We start from the raw sequence: 16,722 nt of genomic DNA, 5'->3' as shown, positions 1-16,722 counted from the left end.
ACAGCGTTGCTCAGAAACAAAATTAGGAAACACAGAGATTATCGTGCTGACAAATTCTCGCAATTCTAACCAGTAACCATTATTCTTATTTGAGGCCATAAAAGTCACCATTGATATATATTATCATCATGAAACTCAGCACACGTACTGAAAATTTTACATGGCAACGAGACCATATAGATTGGCAGGGCAAAATTTCCATACAAGCTTCAAGAAAATTGTTTTCCTGTCTACCCAAGACATTTCATCAGCATGCGCTGTTTGAACTACGCCAATACAAAACTAACCTCGTTCACGCACGAGTAAAACAAAGAAAAATTCCGAGCACAACGCCAAGTATTAGGGAGAACTGGAAGAGAGCTCTGTGTCTTCGTCTTCACCAGGGATCATGGTGTTAGGGTGCTATCGGAACCGTTGGAGCAGCATGCTAATAAATTCATACGGCGGAACTTTATTGACTGCGGAAGAAGCAAGGCAAAGGAATTCACATTAATTCATAAGCTGTGTACAAATTTTAAATAATCAGCTGCATTTGAAACCTAGGGGGAAATCAAGGAGCATACCATCTCCATAGCTAGCCATTGTAGGTTGGGAAGATAACATCATCTTAGCAAACGCTGTAACGTCATCTAGGGTCAGTTCCTCCATGCACTGAAGAAAATGATCGATGGGCTTCCTGTTGTGATGCAAACAAACAGAAAAAAAACAGGATCGATGAGTTTCTTCTATGAGACAGGCTTGTGAAATATGGTTCGAACCGATGAAGATATGGACTTACCTGCTACCATAAGTCAAAAGCTGCCTCCCTATATCTTCTGCAACAATTACCTGCAGTGCAAAGTTAACAGATGGATATCAAATCCTTTTAAATATACGTGATAACTGACAAGAAATAAAGAATGGTGTGTGGCTCCAAACATACCCTCGATTCAAGATTCATTAGCACGGATGAAATCGTCGAGTTTTTCGCACGTGTCAGCTCAACCTCCGTCACTAAATGCATGCAAAACCAAATCATATTTTTTTAGAACATGCAGCTTCAGTGAAACCTCAGACAGATTTACCGAATAGGGAATGACTCATACCTTGTCCAGGCGTTGCAATAGCGATCAATTCCTGCACCGCGATAACAACAGCCTTTGAAACAAAATCTGGTGGCTGTAGTGTTAAAAATGGACAAGAAATCATATTAAATTTAATAGAAAACGAAAATCCAAGGCCGGTGCCATTACAATATTATAAAATTCAAATAACTATGTTTCATGCTAGAGTTAACTGTTATAAAATGACACACATATTGGTAGCATAGTTTTGCTATGAGAAATCAAAAACAAGTAGACTATGTAACAGTTAACTCTAGCATATATATATTCACATTTGAGTTTTTTCTTAATTCTATTGCTTGTTTTGCCATCATCACCAGCAGAAAGTCAGTATTTGTAGTAAAGGTCCTGATGCACAACATGCAAAAGCAATAATTAAGCCCACAAAATGACGTTGAAGGATAAACTCACCGTTGTCAAATAGATACCAAACAGGCCAGTGTTATCATATACATTACTGAATGCTGAAAATGATTGGACGCCGTGATATTTAGTTAGAACTCTCAGGTCTGCAAAGAAACAACAGTGAACTTAGCCTTTTCCTCAAAGCATTCACCCCCTTTGAAACAAGAAATAATTAGACAGCCAGCAGAACTATTCTGAAATGTAAAAAACAGTAACTGAAACAACCACATAGAGTTAGTTTACACCATGGCAACCATACTAGAGATGAACAATTGCAGTGTGTTCGTGACTTACAAAGCCGTGAATGCATCCCTTTTCCAGGACCACCAGAGGAGAATGAGCCGCCACCACCCATTAAGGTCTTCAAAATATTATTGTTGTTGCGCATGAACATTCAGGAATTAACAATTAGAATGTGAAGATGCGGATGTCAAACTAGACTAGATCATTACTATCAAATACCAACCCTTTGCTATACCTGTATGACGGTCATAATTGTAGCCTCTCTCTCTTTAAGCCAGCCGCCTGGCACTTCAAAAGCCAACGCGACATGTGTCATCTGCAGGCAAAGAGATGAGTAAAATTTCAAGGTAGAACATAAGGAAGTCTCAAAACTCAAAATGGAATACTCGATTAGAAAGAATATTACATCTGATTCTGCTTTGTATCTGAAATCACCACCTGTGTACGTAGACTTTGGTGTTTCCATAGGGGACCCCTTGTGCCAATCAGACAACAAAGGTTCTGCGACATCTAACAACTGTTGATGATCAACACCTGACGCTGCTAGAACCACACGATCAGCAGTGAAGTTTTCCTGTTATAGAAATAGCAATGCTTCATGTTTTTTGAATAAAACATATTCATTGCATTGTAGAGAATATCAAAACAACCATACGGTGAGAACAGCATAGCCGAAACTGTTGCTCCTACAAACAATCATGATCCATGGATTGAAAATAAAGTTGTAAGACTAGAACAACCCTGATAACAAAATCTCTCATAGTTGCTGGCACTGGATCAGCCGCATACAAATCAATTCTAGTATATTAATTATGCGGTTAAATAGAACTACTTCTATATTTGGGCGCTGCCAACAGAATAAATTGTTAATATCTAGAATTTGCCGCAACTACATCCACAGAAAACTGAAAGTATAGGGAGCAAAACGACCAAAGTGTGCAAGGATGTTCCACAGTGACCAGCGTGCTAATATCATGTAATGCTTTTGAGATGTGTTCACCCTATGCAAATGGCCATCCTACCAAAAAGTAAGTAAATACGAGCCGCCAAGCAGCAAGCCATGTTCAGGAGGAATGCAGAACTCAAATGTCAGAAGCAGTACATGATAGAACTTCCGAATAATATCGGCATTGATGATCTCAAGAGCCTCCTCGGGAGCTATCAGCGGGTTCGCGAGCGCCCCCTCGTATCCAGCAAGGTTAAGTACTTCCTGAAGGAACTTCTCCGGGTTCTTCTGCACCCCGTGGACCTCTTCTCGGGTAAGGGCCAGCTGACAAGAAACACAGCAATCACCATAATCAGCGCACAACAAGCAAGATATACCCAACCATAAGCTGCTTGATGCATCATCCATGATGTTCCGCACCTGCCTGTCGACTTCGTCCTGGACGAAGAGCGGGTTGCGGACGGAGTCGAGGAGCACCTCGACGGCCTGCGGAATGTAGGCCTTGAGCGTGTCGTAGCTGTAGACCATCTGCTCCCTGGAGGCGGAGGCGCCGATGTTGCCCCCCGTGGCCTCCACCTCCTGCACGATCTGCCGGTGGCTCCGGTGCGCCGTGTCCTTGAACGCCAGCTTCTCCAGCAGGTGCGTGACGCCGGCGGACTCGGGCGACTCGTGGATCGAGCCCGACGCCACGAACACCCCCACGCACGCCGTGGGACCCTGACAAACCACCCCCCACGGAGGCGTCAGCGGAGAGCGACGACGCAGCAGCAGCAGCAGAGGACGCTATGAACTCATCAGAAGGAGGGAAGGGGGCTGGTACCGGGACGTCCTCGGAGGCGACGCGGACGCCGTTGGGGAGCGTGGTGACGCGGGTGGGGAGGCGGGGGAGCTGGTCGGGGAGGCAGGGCGGGAGGTCGAGCCCCGGCAGCGGGTGCAGGAGCGAGGTCGAGCGCGCGGCGGAGGCTGCGCCGGAGAGCCGCCGCGTCATCGTCGGCAGCGGCGGCACTCTTGGGACCTCGCCGCGCCCCAGCCGCCGGGACGCCTCGCACAGCTGCAATTAACGCAATCCATCCCGGCGACCGTGAGGCAGGCAGCAGGGCGACTAAATACAAGCAGGCGAGAGAGGCGGGCGAGTGGCGGGCTCACCTTGCGGAGCAGGCGGGCGGAGGAGCGGAGCCGGAGCATCGCGGCGGCGGGGCCAGTGGTGCTGGTGGAGGGAGCCGCCGGCGAGGAGGAGGGGGGAGAAGCTGCCGTGGAGGAGGGGAAGGGGAAGGGGAAAGGAATAGTTCGGCTCGGTCTGCTGGGCCGCAGGTAGGGTTTTTTTGGTGCCCGAACCGGGCCGTCGTCCACTGGAGGCCCGGCAGAATGAGCCCAAGAGGAGTTCTCGGCCCTTCCTCTTCGTCTAGTTTTTTCCTTTTTTTTTCTGCCTTATCCTCGGAGAGCAGGAAAAGGCCACGGCCACGAGCCGCTGCTGCTGCTTCCCTCTCTCCTCTGTTTTTCTCTCTGGCTCTCATGGAGGCCTCCGTGCTCAAGCCGTCGGTGCTGCTCCCTCCGGCGAGGGGAGCGCCCTCCACGGCGCGGGGGCGGGGGCGGGGCTGCGTCGTCGCCGGCGCCGGCAGCAAGGTCGGACGGTTGGTTCTTGGTTGCTTACTGTCCATGGAGAACGAGCGCCATCCATCTCTCTCTCACGCTGCTTCTTTTTCATTTCATGTCCAATCGAGCAGAGACTCGAGACACGGCGGCCGGAAGGGAGCAGCAGCGACGGCGCGCCCAGGAGCGAGCCGGCCAGAGGATTCCACGGGCACGTCCTATCCCTGACGGCAACGGCAGCGGCGGCCATGAGCAGCAGCGCCGCCGCCATGCCGTGCCACGCCGCGACCGCCCCGGCGGCGCACGGGCCACCGCTCTCCTACTACTACAGGGCGGCGATGGTGGTGGGGGAACTGGACCCGGCGACGGCGAAGGTGGTGATCGGGGTGGCGGGGCCGGCGCTGTCGGCGGTGGGGTTCCTGTTCGTGGCGCGGATCGTCATGTCGTGGTACCCGAGGCTGCCAGTCACCAAGTTCCCCTACGTGGTGGCGTACGCGCCCACGGAGCCCATCCTGGCCGCCACCCGCCGGGTGATCCCGCCGCTGGGCGGCGTCGACGTGACGCCGGTGGTCTGGTTCGGCCTCGTCAGCTTCCTCAGCGAGATCCTCGTCGGGCCCCAGGGCCTCCTCGTCCTCCTCTCCCAGCAGCAAGTCTCCCCCTCCCCATAGTAGCCTCCTCTTCAGCTTACCCCAAAATGCCTTCTTCTTTCTTTCCTCCATGTAATATATGAGCGAGCTTATAATCATGGGCGCGGATGAGTTTTCGACATTCGAAATTTTGCCAAAATTTGTCAAAAACAGTTCAGTTCCCGACCCCGAAAACATACAAGTCCGAGTCTAGGACAAAACTTGCATATTCATACTCAACTGTAATGAACTCGGTACAAAATCGACGCAGCAAGTGCCCCCAAACAGAAGAGAGATCCGGAACCAGCAGGCGACTCGGTCGACGCAGAACTAAATGCAAGACAAAGGGCAGCATCAGGGAGATGAATTTTGAACTAGTTGATATTTACAAAGGGCACGCTTCGCGCCACCCAGTGTTTATACAAATAATTTGCTACATGTCGCCGCCGGTCGATTCCGGCGGCAAATCTGATCTCTGTGTATTCTGTATGAGAACATGATTATATATATATATATATATACCATGTTATCCTGTTTGGAAAGAATAGGAATTTCCCTTCTACAACCCCTGTATATTGTTCTGCTCTATCTCCAATAATAGGCTGCTGCTTCTATTTCAGGCAGCAAGGTGACTATTTGTACTGTATGTAAGTCAGTATACAGCTGAGAGTAACTAAAGCCCATCAAAAATTAAGGCGACGGCAACGGCTAGTGGTTGATTGCGCACAGCTCCCACTTCCCTTCGCCGTCGATGAGCTTCAGTTCCAACGAATGGAAGGGTATCAGAGCTGGCCTCTGTAAAACAAATAGGCAAGAGACGTCAGCATCACAGAGTTTCACACTCGGAAAGACGCAACCACGAGGGGTTGCGTTAACTTCCAGAGGCTCGAGGGGATAAATTGATGAATAAAGTACTTACTTGGGAGGAAGTGACCACAGTTATACCCATGTCAGTTGCTAGCCTGTACAAATGCTCCTCGACGTCGACACTTGTGGCACTGCGGTGAGTATACAAGATTTTTAAGTACAATGACTGATAAACGAAAGGGAAATGGGAGTACAAAATATATTGCCATTCAACACGTACTTGGTGCACTCGTCGAGGATACCAAACTTAGGAGAGTGAAAGAACAGACGGGCCTGGAAAGAAAGCAGTCATTCTCAGTTACTACACAGTTTTGTTCGCACAAAGGTATAGAGATAGATTAAAACAAACTGCGAGTATTAACCACTGACCATGCCTAGCCTCTGCTGTTCTCCCAAGGACAAAATGTCTTCCCAGTTGGGAGTAGCATCCCAACCTTCTCTTTCGAGAAGATAGACCAAGCGAACATTCTCCAGAATTGTCCTCAGGTGATCGTCCAGCGACGTAGACCTGTCACCTACATGGCCAAGGTTTATGGTGTCATGTCACTACAAATTAATATGAACCTTGCTCATGACAATACAGGGGAAGTTCAACACATAATAAAAGTTTGTTACAAACACCATTAACTAGCACAAGCCACTTCAGATTTTAGTAGAGGAGATTTTATAAACGTGTGTTTCGCAGGTTAGAATACAGAGGCTGAATTCGACAGCTAGATGCTTGCCTTTGCAGAGTTAGGTAGAACTTACCCGTTTTGGCCATCTTCAACTCTGCCTCCTCACGTGAGAGAGGATATATGATCTGATCCCTCAAGGTTCCAAGGCAAGTATATGGGCGCTGAGGAACGTGAAATATCCCTTCAGATGGCACGGTGAGCCTTCCAGAAGCTACAGGCCACAAACTTTGGAGCACCCTAAAAATGGAACTCTTGCCACTGCCGTTTGGACCTTCAGAAGACATAATCACATGTATTAGAGAAACAATGTTGACATGGTGCTAAATAAAGCCAAGCAGAAGCGGTCAGATGACATACCAGTGACAAGAAGGCTTTTTCCTTGAGACACATCACAAGACAATTGGCTAGCCAATAGCTTTTGCGATGGGGTCACAATATCCACATTACGGAAGGAAATAGTTTCTTCAGATGGCACACTGATAACATTTGAGGGCATGACAGCATCTAGAAAAACAATGGCGTCATATTCAGGTACAATTCATAGCATACAAGATGCCAAAAGGCTAAAACCTTTTAACTTCGATAACGTCATCAACTGAGTATGAACATAACAATTCAGCAGCTTATAAGTTTGATGAACTAATTTCCAGTTGTGGTCAAGGTGGTCAACAATATCATATGATTACTACCAAGGTTTCTACAATCAGTAATGATGGTACCTCTTAACCAGTTATGGACAGTTAACTATTTTACAGAACAGCAGATGTTGCACTAAAGAATATTGAGTAGCCAAATGCCCAGATTTGCCAACTAAAGCTGACAGTTTTTCGCAGTGTCTAGAGAAATTCCAGTACACACAGTGATTTTCAATTTTTCCTCCACTCAAGAATTTGTTGTATCAAAAATTACAGTGATGACATTACATATTTGGACAAAGTTGCAAAAATAAGAAGGTTGACTATTATGATACTAGACTGAACATGCTCACATGAAATTTTATCATATGGGCGGTTAGTGTTCATAATTTCAGTTCAAGAGCTTGTAGCAGGTTGCACAATGGTTGACAAAAATAGGAGTTATGCTGCTGATATGCAATATCATCTTATATTCAAATGACATAGATTTCTGACTCAAGCATATGAGGCACTCGAGTTTGCTGCGGACTCAAACTTACTGCTTTGAGATGCCTTTAGAAGCTCCTCGAGTTCAAATATCCTATTGACACCACCAGAAAGTTCAAGAAATTTCTTATGCAACTCGAGAATGTCACCAAAAGCTATGAAACTTTGTGACACTACAGATGCCAGGAACCGCAGGGCATGTGCTAACTCTCCTGAAATTTCAAAATGAGAACATATTGTAAAACTGTATGCAAAATAATATCGATAAAATGGGTCGGTTTCAAGATTTACCAACCTTGCGTTGAAGTCAAAGCTCGGTCCCCCTTGTGTTCCAAAGCATATAACAGGCTTAATCCCCATGTCACATTGTGAGGCAGCTGCTTTGTCACGAAATCGTCGAAAATACCATAAAGCCATCTTTTCCTCAAAAGAATCTTCGAGTGGTTAAGCAAAGTTGCGAACTTAGCTTCAACCATCTGATTTATAAGAAAATAATGACAATGTAAGGCCATATAATTTTACAAACAGATCATATGCCAGATGTGCAGATGAAGCTACATGACCTGTGTTTTCATCTCTTTTTTTTCAATTATTTAGCATTTCGATTGAAATTCAGAATAAGGATTACAGTGTAGCACAATAAATAGAAAATTTAACATGATATTCACAAGAATCAGAATACATAAAATGCATCTTGAGGAGCCCCTTCAAGTGGTAGGAATAACTCACAGCTCTTTCCCTTGATCCACCACCAAAGAAAGCAATTGACTCAGCATGTGTCCGCAGTCTTGAGTGCATGAACCTTGAACAACAAATGTTAGAAGGTCAATACTGGAAGTTCATCATGCTATAAGAAAACCAAATACACAAATACCCAACAAACTATATCACTAACCTGAAAGAACTTTCAAGTTCTTGTTCTTGGTTTGAAAGATCACCGAAATCAGGGGAAACGGCTCTTAGAAAACCAAGCCCTAGCAACATGTATGCGTACAAAATAGCAACTCCTCTTCTCCCAGATAAAAGTTTCATTCTCCATGTAAACCTGGAGAATAGCAGTAGCTTATGAAAGCCTGATTAACCAAAGAACACCTGAGCAACACATGAGGCCACAAAAAACTCACCAAAGAATGTCAACTGATGGTTTCACCATTCCAGTTACTAAGCCAGCAAGATCATTGGTCAACTTCTCCACATCACGTGTTATTCTTTGGTCTGCATCAATCTCCATGCCTGTCATGTTGAATACCTGGAAAAGAAAGGTCAAACTGCTCAGCTTTTATGCAAACAGAAATATTGTCATGACAGAACAATGCTAGCAACGGTTAAAAGGGGAAAATACTGCTGCAAAATGGAACCGAATGACTTGCAAATTACACATCTGTTAAGGCAATTTACCTTGTAAAAAGCATTTCTTTTCAAATAATACGCAAGTAGATGGTTGGTCATGCGAATTCGCCATCCAAGAGCAATCTTTGAAGTAAGGTGTCTGTAAAGAAAACACTTGATCAGGTCATGGAACCAATTATGAACAATCAACTGCCACTCTGAAAATAGTTAAATGCACACAACCATGAAATAGTACTTTCATTCTTGTGGCGAAGACCACATGAGGTAACATACAGTAATGCTCAGATAAAACAATTGAATAGATAGTAAATATTTATAAAAAAATGTGTGGGTGCTTCGCTAAATGAAAATGTCGTGACAAGCAGCCAAGCACTGCATCAAATCTCCCTGAGAACCAACTTCAAAATAGCAGAACCAAAAGTCCAAACCTACCTCAGTGATGGTGCCACAATTGAATTTGCTGCACTTTGCATTACACTGGTCCCGATCAGTCGAATGAAGGCAGCCTTGTCCTGCTCCAGGACATACTTAACACTAGTCCCTGTCAAGACGTGCAACATGTTACAAAAATGGTACACCAGCCAGCTCCAGTTCTTGTTGTAAAGGAAAGCACACAAGGAGCCAACCATTCAGTGAAGCTATACGATCAGATATCCAAGTCCGAGAAAGTACGAGTACTGCAACTGCAAGCAATTGCGCTCCTTGCTTATCAATGATTTTAGGAACCTGGCAAGCATTCAAGAATATCATTAGAATTAACTATCTAATAAAAAACATTAATCGACTAGGAAATTTAAATGTGTACCAGTATTTTAGACATTGCAGCAACTCTAACAGGCAAAGGTCTCGGCGAGCACTGCAATTGTGGGATCAGATGTGGCTGTTCTGTGGATTCTATTTCCATATTGGGTGAAGTAGCTATGACCTGTGTTGAATAAGAATGTTCCTTGGGGCCCGATAACGTATTTTCCTGGTAATGAAATGTGTTAAAGAGTGACACAACGAAGACCAACAGTAGCAGAACAGACTATGAAATCATAACTACCTTTGTATTAGCACTAAAAGCTCTTTGAACAGCAAGTGCATCAGATTTACGGTCAGTTTCTGATGACTTCAATGCATCAAACTCCGATTCAGTAGGAAGGAAGGAACCATTTCTACAAAAACAAGAGGTACACAAAGTTCAGCCTTCTAGAGACAACACGTCAAAACAAGAAAAGAAAAAGGGAAAAGAATCATGAATGTAACCTGTTATCTTGAACTTTCCACCCTCCTTCACCATCCAAGGACAAAACGACATCATGAAAAGCAACTAATGCTGGCCGGTGAGATATTGTTATGCATGACGTGCCCATTGCTCGGACCCTATTGCAGAAACGTTCTTCCATATCAGTCGTCACAGCACTAGTACACTCATCCAGGATGGCAAACTTGGGCTTATGGTAGAACAATCTGGCCATTCCCAATCTCTGTTGCTCACCAAGAGACAACTCATCACCCCAGTTCACTTCCTTGTCGAGAGGGTAACGTTCTAGCAAGTATTCTAAATCAACCTGCAAAAGAAAAGGACAACACTAAGGATCTCCAGAAAGGTTCATTAAATAATTGTTAAGAAGAAAGAGGCACACAAACAAAATGAAGGGGGTATAGCTGAACAGGCCAGTGTATTGGTCTGGGTATAATTACATTCTTTAGAAGATCCACCATACCACCATAGCTAAGTGGTTCGGTTTCCTGATCTGCTGTAAGTGGATAGATTAACTGGTCGCGAAGTGTTCCGACAGCTGTATATGGTCGCTGGGGGACATAAAAGATTTCCTTGTTAAGATTAGAACCAACACCAGGTTTGACAATGTGGCCAGATACAAGTGGCCACAGACCCCCAAGAACACGGAAAAGAGAGCTTTTTCCACTACCGTTAGGACCTGAAATAACAGCAAAGACACAGAAAGATTAATTTCCCGTGCCTGGAATTTTCATGTAAAAGTGGCAGAAAAGACAGGGAAGACATAAATATAGCATCAGGCATACACATAAATATCAAGGGTCTCTAATAGAGAGATTGAGACATCACCCTACCAAGTTCAAGCACACAAACTTTGAGGCAGTTATCAAGATAAGGCTGGTCAATAAATGATGGCTAAGCCAACAAAACAGTTAAGATGATCTGTCTAAGGTTGACAACCAGACAAATAACTGGACCACAAAGAAGAACAATTTAAACTGTGATCCCTACACAAATCAAAATCAAGCACCTACAGGTCAAAGCACTGGTTTTAAGAGTTCTTTTCAAGTGAAAGAGAGGTGATTTTAGGCAAAGTTCTATAATCAGCTTCTAACTCACACCAACCTGTCTGAAGGGAATATGTTGACTAATGGTAATGAGGAAATGTCAACAAAAGCAGACAAATCCTACTTTAAACTCACAACTATCAAATGCACGAAAGAGGTTTATGGATACCGTGTATGGAAGAAGGAACAATCAAATTACTATAATTTCTTCTAGTATGAAGGTGTAAACATTCAATCCATTCAATTTCATTGCAGCCATGGCTCAGAACCAGATCTAGGGGAGCAAATATATAGAGAGGTTACAGCTTACCAGTGATCAAAAGATTAGAACCCGACTCCACCCTGAGAGTTAAATCATCAACCAAGACATTCCCAGAGGGTGTCACCACCTGTAACGAACTTCTATTTATATCTTGGTATTGAACAGATAAAATAATCAGCATAGTACTCCCACCATCATAATTACCTTAACACCTGAAAATTCTATATAGTTTGCCTCACTAATATAATTTTTGGCAGAAGAATTTCGGTTCATTGATCTGTCGCGAACCCCAGACAGCTCACGTGAAACATCCAGTAACTCATGAATACGGTCTGCGTAGCCACTGTCAATCAGAGCCCACAGTTATCAGCATAAGAGACAAAAAAAAAATCAGAAGTTATGTATAATAGAAATGCATGAAGTAATAAAATGGCTGGGTGGAACTTAAATCTAACTCAACGGAACACAGATCTTAAGTTACATAGTTTAAAAGTAATAAAATGTAGCAGAGGTCCTAAAAGTATTTCGGGCATAATAGTGTTGAGAAACATAAACACAATACCAATGTACTCCCTCTGTAAACTAATATAAGAGCGTTTAGATCACTACTTTAGTATTCTAAACGCTCTTATATTAGTTTACGGAGGAAGTAATTCTTAGAAGCCAGAAGTTAATACGTTTAGATTCAATTCCGCAACCACTTAAAGGGGTCCTAAAGACCAACTCCGGATAGCAGAGTACCAGAGAGATTCGTACTTGATGAAGCATGGTGGATGAAATCTCTAGATATCTCCATTAGATAAACAAACATGTGCTTAAGGGTAAAAATATCCAAGAAATACGAGTCAAATGATGTCAGAAGGATTATAAAGTACTGTGACCAAATCTTCAATGGAAGCCATGAACAGTATGTACATGCAAACATTATATGTTTAGCAACTATGGGACTACAGCAATTTACAGCAATAAACTTGATAAAAAAGTTGAATATATTCTATCAAATCTCTACTTGACATATAGGTACCTCAAGCATTTCTCACAAGAGATGTAAGGGATGGTGCATTTACCTGAGAAGATTTAAACGTCTTGAACTGGTAGAAAGGGTGCCAAGGGACTGGAATAATGATATTATCACACTTGTGTGATATCGAAGATTGCTCAACATCTCTGCCCGTCCTAAAGTAGATGTATCAGGCTTAAGATCTCCCGCAAAGAAAGGTTCGACAATCAAGATAACTCCCACTGTGGCACCAAGATACTTCAGAAGAAAATCCTGAATCATGCCAAACCACCAGTTCTCATGAAGAACAACATTAACGTGCCGCACAAGAGCCTGGAACCGCTGCATAATGTGTGATTCTTCTCTGTTCTCACCACCATAAAATGCCACGCTCTCAGCATGAGTTCTCAGTCGTGAATGAACCTGGCGATATTCCCCTTCTAGTTGTTGTTCCATGGCTTTCAACTTCCCAAAAGAAGGAGAAAATTTTCTAATTGTGCCACCAGCACCAAGTACATATGCCTGAAAGCAATTACCTATTAGCATTGTATCTAATTAAGCAGCATCAGTTATCATAATATTATTACAGTATACACAAACATTAAGGCAGCATAGTGTCCTCCGAATAGAGGAGCATTTGTCTTTGACCATAAGAATTTCCACATCATGCTACAAATCAATAAGGGTAAACAGTCATTTATGTAGAAATATTTTTACCAGAATCCAGAGAACATATTTCGGACTTGCATAAGAGCAGATGCGCCAGATGTATATTAACCCATCTGCAACTGCAATCAGATCATCTTGTACAAGGTCACTTAGCCCTGCGCAGAACTTAGGAATATCACTAGCAATCCTTTGCTCTGGGTTTGAAATCCGATGATCTACATGTGAGATCTTGTAGTAAACCATATTCTGGACAAAAATAGGAAAAAATCAATGAGGAGTTGCAGTGAATATGTGGTTCAAAGCAGGAAAAGTTCGGCAATTGACCAAACTATCAACTAATTAAGTTATCTGAATTTCACATGATAATCTCTAGGATAAGAGGTAATGAACAGCTGTGGTAAGTACACAGAACACTTAATGTGCATTGCAGCAAAAAGAACTGGCTTCACTTAAGTCTATCTCTATGGATTAAGTGAGTTGAGATGGATAGCCTCAGAATACTTCAACACTACATTATTTTTGCATGACCAGGTATCATGGCCATAAAAATATTTGTGTTCTTTCAGCTGTTGTGTGTAGCACAAGTTGTTGGATGCAATTCTTGGACCTAATAATAATTCACAAATAATGCTCCACAAAGTCTACCAACTATATCGGTTCATCTCAGAGGATAACACAGACTTTCAGTGCATAACTGGGAACTGAAGAAGTGAAAAAAAATGTGAAGGTGTTAAATAGAAAGGATATTTCAACTTCATAACCCAATATACCTACCTCAAAGTAATCAGCATGGATGAGATCCGTCAAAATTTTCTTGAAGCGCAAGCTTAAGGATCCTGTCAAGTACTTTGAGGTCTGATATACCGTGGAGTGGAGAAAGCATAATAGAAGATTTTCAATGATTAGGCGTGTGAAGGTCGGAACACGCCGAAGAAACGCGGATTTGAACAAATACCCTTGAACTTTTGCTAATCTGTGACCAATGGCTGTACGTAACACCTGCAGAAAGTACATTGGTTAAAAAGGTTCTACATGACTGAACTCCGGTACAGCTTATCATAAATAGCCAGCAACTAAGTCAGCAACCCAGTAAGAATGTAAGATACCACAAAAAAATGGAACTAGCACTTATGGACCATACAAATTCTGACAGTCAGAAAAGCACCATCAGTATGTCAAACAAATGAAACAGGCAGAATGGAGAGATTTGTAGCACTTACTGCTGTTAACATCAAGCCAAGAAGGTAATTCGTTCCGCTTGGGCCAATCTTCTTGAGCAAAATAGCAGCCAGGAAATGTAAGGATTTCAATAAATTTTTCTTTTTCCTTGGTTTAACCACTTTACCGTCAACACCATTTTGACTAATGTTCTCTTTACTCCTGCTATGTACATTTCCATCATTAGAATGATTTTCTTCCCGATGTTTCCGCCGTCGACCTGACTGCGCATATGCTAAAGTACCACCAGCAAGTAGTGCGCCAGAAACAACTGCAAGCGTCCTCCTGAATGTAGTTTGAAAGAAGAAGCATAAGAACAGAACTAACAAGAGATTAACCAAATTCTATATAAAAAATGTGTTGTGATCAGCACACCTTCTCGAAGAAAAAAGGTTCCGTCCATGCTCCGTAAGTTGCAATAACTGAAGAGATGACATTGTTGCTAGATTGCCCTCTCCAAACAGATATAGACAGCTAGCAAAAACAGAGGGCTAAGTTGTATGGAAAGCCTTTTGACGATCAACAAAACACAAACGTCGCCAAGCAAGGGCACCGCCTGTCACAATACAGCACCGTTGTGTCCAAGTTGAACCTGCGGATGTTCAACAGATGACTAGTATTATTCATTGCAAATATACTTGTTAGGAAAATGCGAAGAGAACTTGACAACCAGGAAGATCTAAATAGCCCGTAAAGCTAGCTAACTGTTAGCAATGCATCAAGCACAAGACGCACACAATCGAATTTTGGGAGCGAAACAAGTGCGTTCTGCCTGCATCAGCAAGCAACAGGGTAATGTGAGCTGAGCTATATCTATCCCCTGCCCTCGACCATAAAGGGTTTTTTCTAAGGAGGCGCATGGCTGCATTCTGATGACCATCAGCCCATGTCCACTGGCGAGAGGATAAACTGAATTCTATAAACCCAGTACACGTACACAGCCCCATTATAGCAACTGAGCGCCCTGCAAATTCCCCTGCTCCTCACTTGTTAGGAGAAGCCAATACAATGCCGCAGTTACCATCACAAGCCCCACGAATAAACCAACCGGTGGTCAACGGCAGTAGACAGGTCCACTCCACTTGCAGCTCGCCCAACCTCCAAATCTGCCCTCTTCACAACAGTTGACAAATCCGTAGCTGTCGGGGCAGAGGAAGCAGCGCGGCAGAGGAGCAATGGCGCGGAGGCACCCTCCCTCCCACCTACCATCTATCTACCGTATGTGTGTATCCCACCAAACTGCCTTCATACCACTACAACAGGACATTGGACCACCACCGGGGTCATGAAATCCGCTGCCCCTTGGATCTGAGCTGCAGGGTCGCCATTAAGTGAACTCGGCCGCACTCGCATATCCCAGGCCCCAAGCAGGTAATTGAAGTGGTCAGTGGAGTGAGCAACTGACGAGAATTCTCGATGGGAATTAGCAGTAGTACTAGAGTCCATCCATCGTGTGTGGCGGTTACTGGGAGCAGAGCAATGGCGCCCGAACACGCCCCGCCCCGCTGTTCGCATCAGGGCGCGAGGCGCGCGCGGAGGAGAAGCAACCGAGGAAGCGGGCGAGCAAGCAAAGCGGCGCACGCAAGCGCGGGCGGGCGGGCGGGCGAGACCCCCCGAGACCACACGCGACCTTCCCGAGTAACCAGCCAAGTGATCGAAACCGGCGCCGGCCCGGTGGCGGAGACGGGCGGGGTAGGGGAGAGGGCGACTGACCTGGGCGCCGGGACTGGCGTGAGCCGCCTCGCCCGATCGCGGGATCGGCGCGCGCGGAGACGGGGAGTCCGGGAGGGATGGTGGGAGCGAGGCCGCGGCGGGCGGCGGGCGGCGACGAGGAGCGGCTAGTGGAGATGGAATCGAGCCGAGGGATAGATAAATAAAAGGACGGCGACGGCGAGGAGGGGAGGAGGAGGAATCGGGAGGGGGGATGGTGTGCGGTGTGGACAACAAACCGGGCGGTCGCGGTCTCCGTCCGTCGCCTCTCCCCACCTCCCTTCCCTTCCTCGGTCTGGTCTCTCCCCTGCCCTGCCCTCCCCTCGTCACCAGCCAAGCAAGTTGCGTGATGGATTACACCTTTTTTAAAAATTAAAATAAGTGTTCCTGTTAATCAGGGGGCGGGCGTGCGTGCGCCACGCGTGGTCAACGGCCGGGATCCCGCGGCGGAGGGGGCGATCGACGGCCCGCGTGGAGCCCCGGCGGCCTCGGGCGCGTCGGCATCACGATTTTTTTTCGGGGGAGAGACAAGCGATGAGACGGACGACGTCGGGAGCCGTACCCGTTGCATCCGTCCGGGTGGCACCAACCAACCAAGTCTTGTTCTTTCGGGTTGGTTTCTGGTTAGGATGAGTTTAAATAA

At 45.1% G+C, this 16,722-nt stretch overlaps 2 protein-coding genes across 2 annotated transcripts; one reads left to right on the top strand and one right to left on the bottom strand.

The window, feature by feature from the left end:
* Nucleotides 1–98: 98 nt before the first annotated feature.
* LOC119280286 (ABC transporter D family member 1-like) lies at nucleotides 99–16,360 on the bottom strand. Its single transcript, XM_037561187.1, has 41 exons — nucleotides 16,083–16,360; nucleotides 14,745–14,961; nucleotides 14,372–14,654; nucleotides 13,926–14,150; nucleotides 13,200–13,397; nucleotides 12,550–13,004; nucleotides 11,687–11,825; nucleotides 11,531–11,609; nucleotides 10,615–10,853; nucleotides 10,177–10,481; nucleotides 9,974–10,085; nucleotides 9,734–9,898; nucleotides 9,555–9,654; nucleotides 9,361–9,469; nucleotides 8,977–9,067; nucleotides 8,703–8,827; nucleotides 8,474–8,623; nucleotides 8,308–8,380; nucleotides 7,874–8,054; nucleotides 7,632–7,790; nucleotides 6,815–6,961; nucleotides 6,531–6,728; nucleotides 6,150–6,295; nucleotides 6,001–6,053; nucleotides 5,833–5,911; nucleotides 5,623–5,708; nucleotides 4,782–5,022; nucleotides 4,387–4,606; nucleotides 3,844–4,046; nucleotides 3,518–3,748; nucleotides 3,118–3,414; nucleotides 2,854–3,021; nucleotides 2,158–2,325; nucleotides 1,987–2,067; nucleotides 1,803–1,869; nucleotides 1,515–1,612; nucleotides 1,086–1,158; nucleotides 923–993; nucleotides 779–828; nucleotides 564–676; nucleotides 99–458 (listed from the first exon to the last, which is right to left on the bottom strand). Exons 2-41 carry the CDS (start codon nucleotides 14,804–14,806, stop codon nucleotides 403–405), a joined length of 6,096 nt encoding a protein of 2,031 aa, XP_037417084.1. The 5' UTR covers nucleotides 14,807–14,961; nucleotides 16,083–16,360; the 3' UTR covers nucleotides 99–402.
* On the top strand, nucleotides 4,154–5,091 carry LOC119278878. The gene is made up of 2 exons (XM_037560223.1): nucleotides 4,154–4,320; nucleotides 4,422–5,091. Exons 1-2 carry the CDS (start codon nucleotides 4,210–4,212, stop codon nucleotides 4,953–4,955), a joined length of 645 nt encoding a protein of 214 aa, XP_037416120.1. The 5' UTR covers nucleotides 4,154–4,209; the 3' UTR covers nucleotides 4,956–5,091.
* Nucleotides 16,361–16,722: the final 362 nt, after the last annotated feature.

The sequence above is a fragment of the Triticum dicoccoides genome, chromosome 3B, assembly GCF_002162155.2.
Source record: "Triticum dicoccoides isolate Atlit2015 ecotype Zavitan chromosome 3B, WEW_v2.0, whole genome shotgun sequence".
Classification (NCBI taxonomy): domain Eukaryota; kingdom Viridiplantae; phylum Streptophyta; class Magnoliopsida; order Poales; family Poaceae; genus Triticum; species Triticum dicoccoides.
This window is presented reverse-complemented; position numbering and strand designations above follow the sequence as displayed.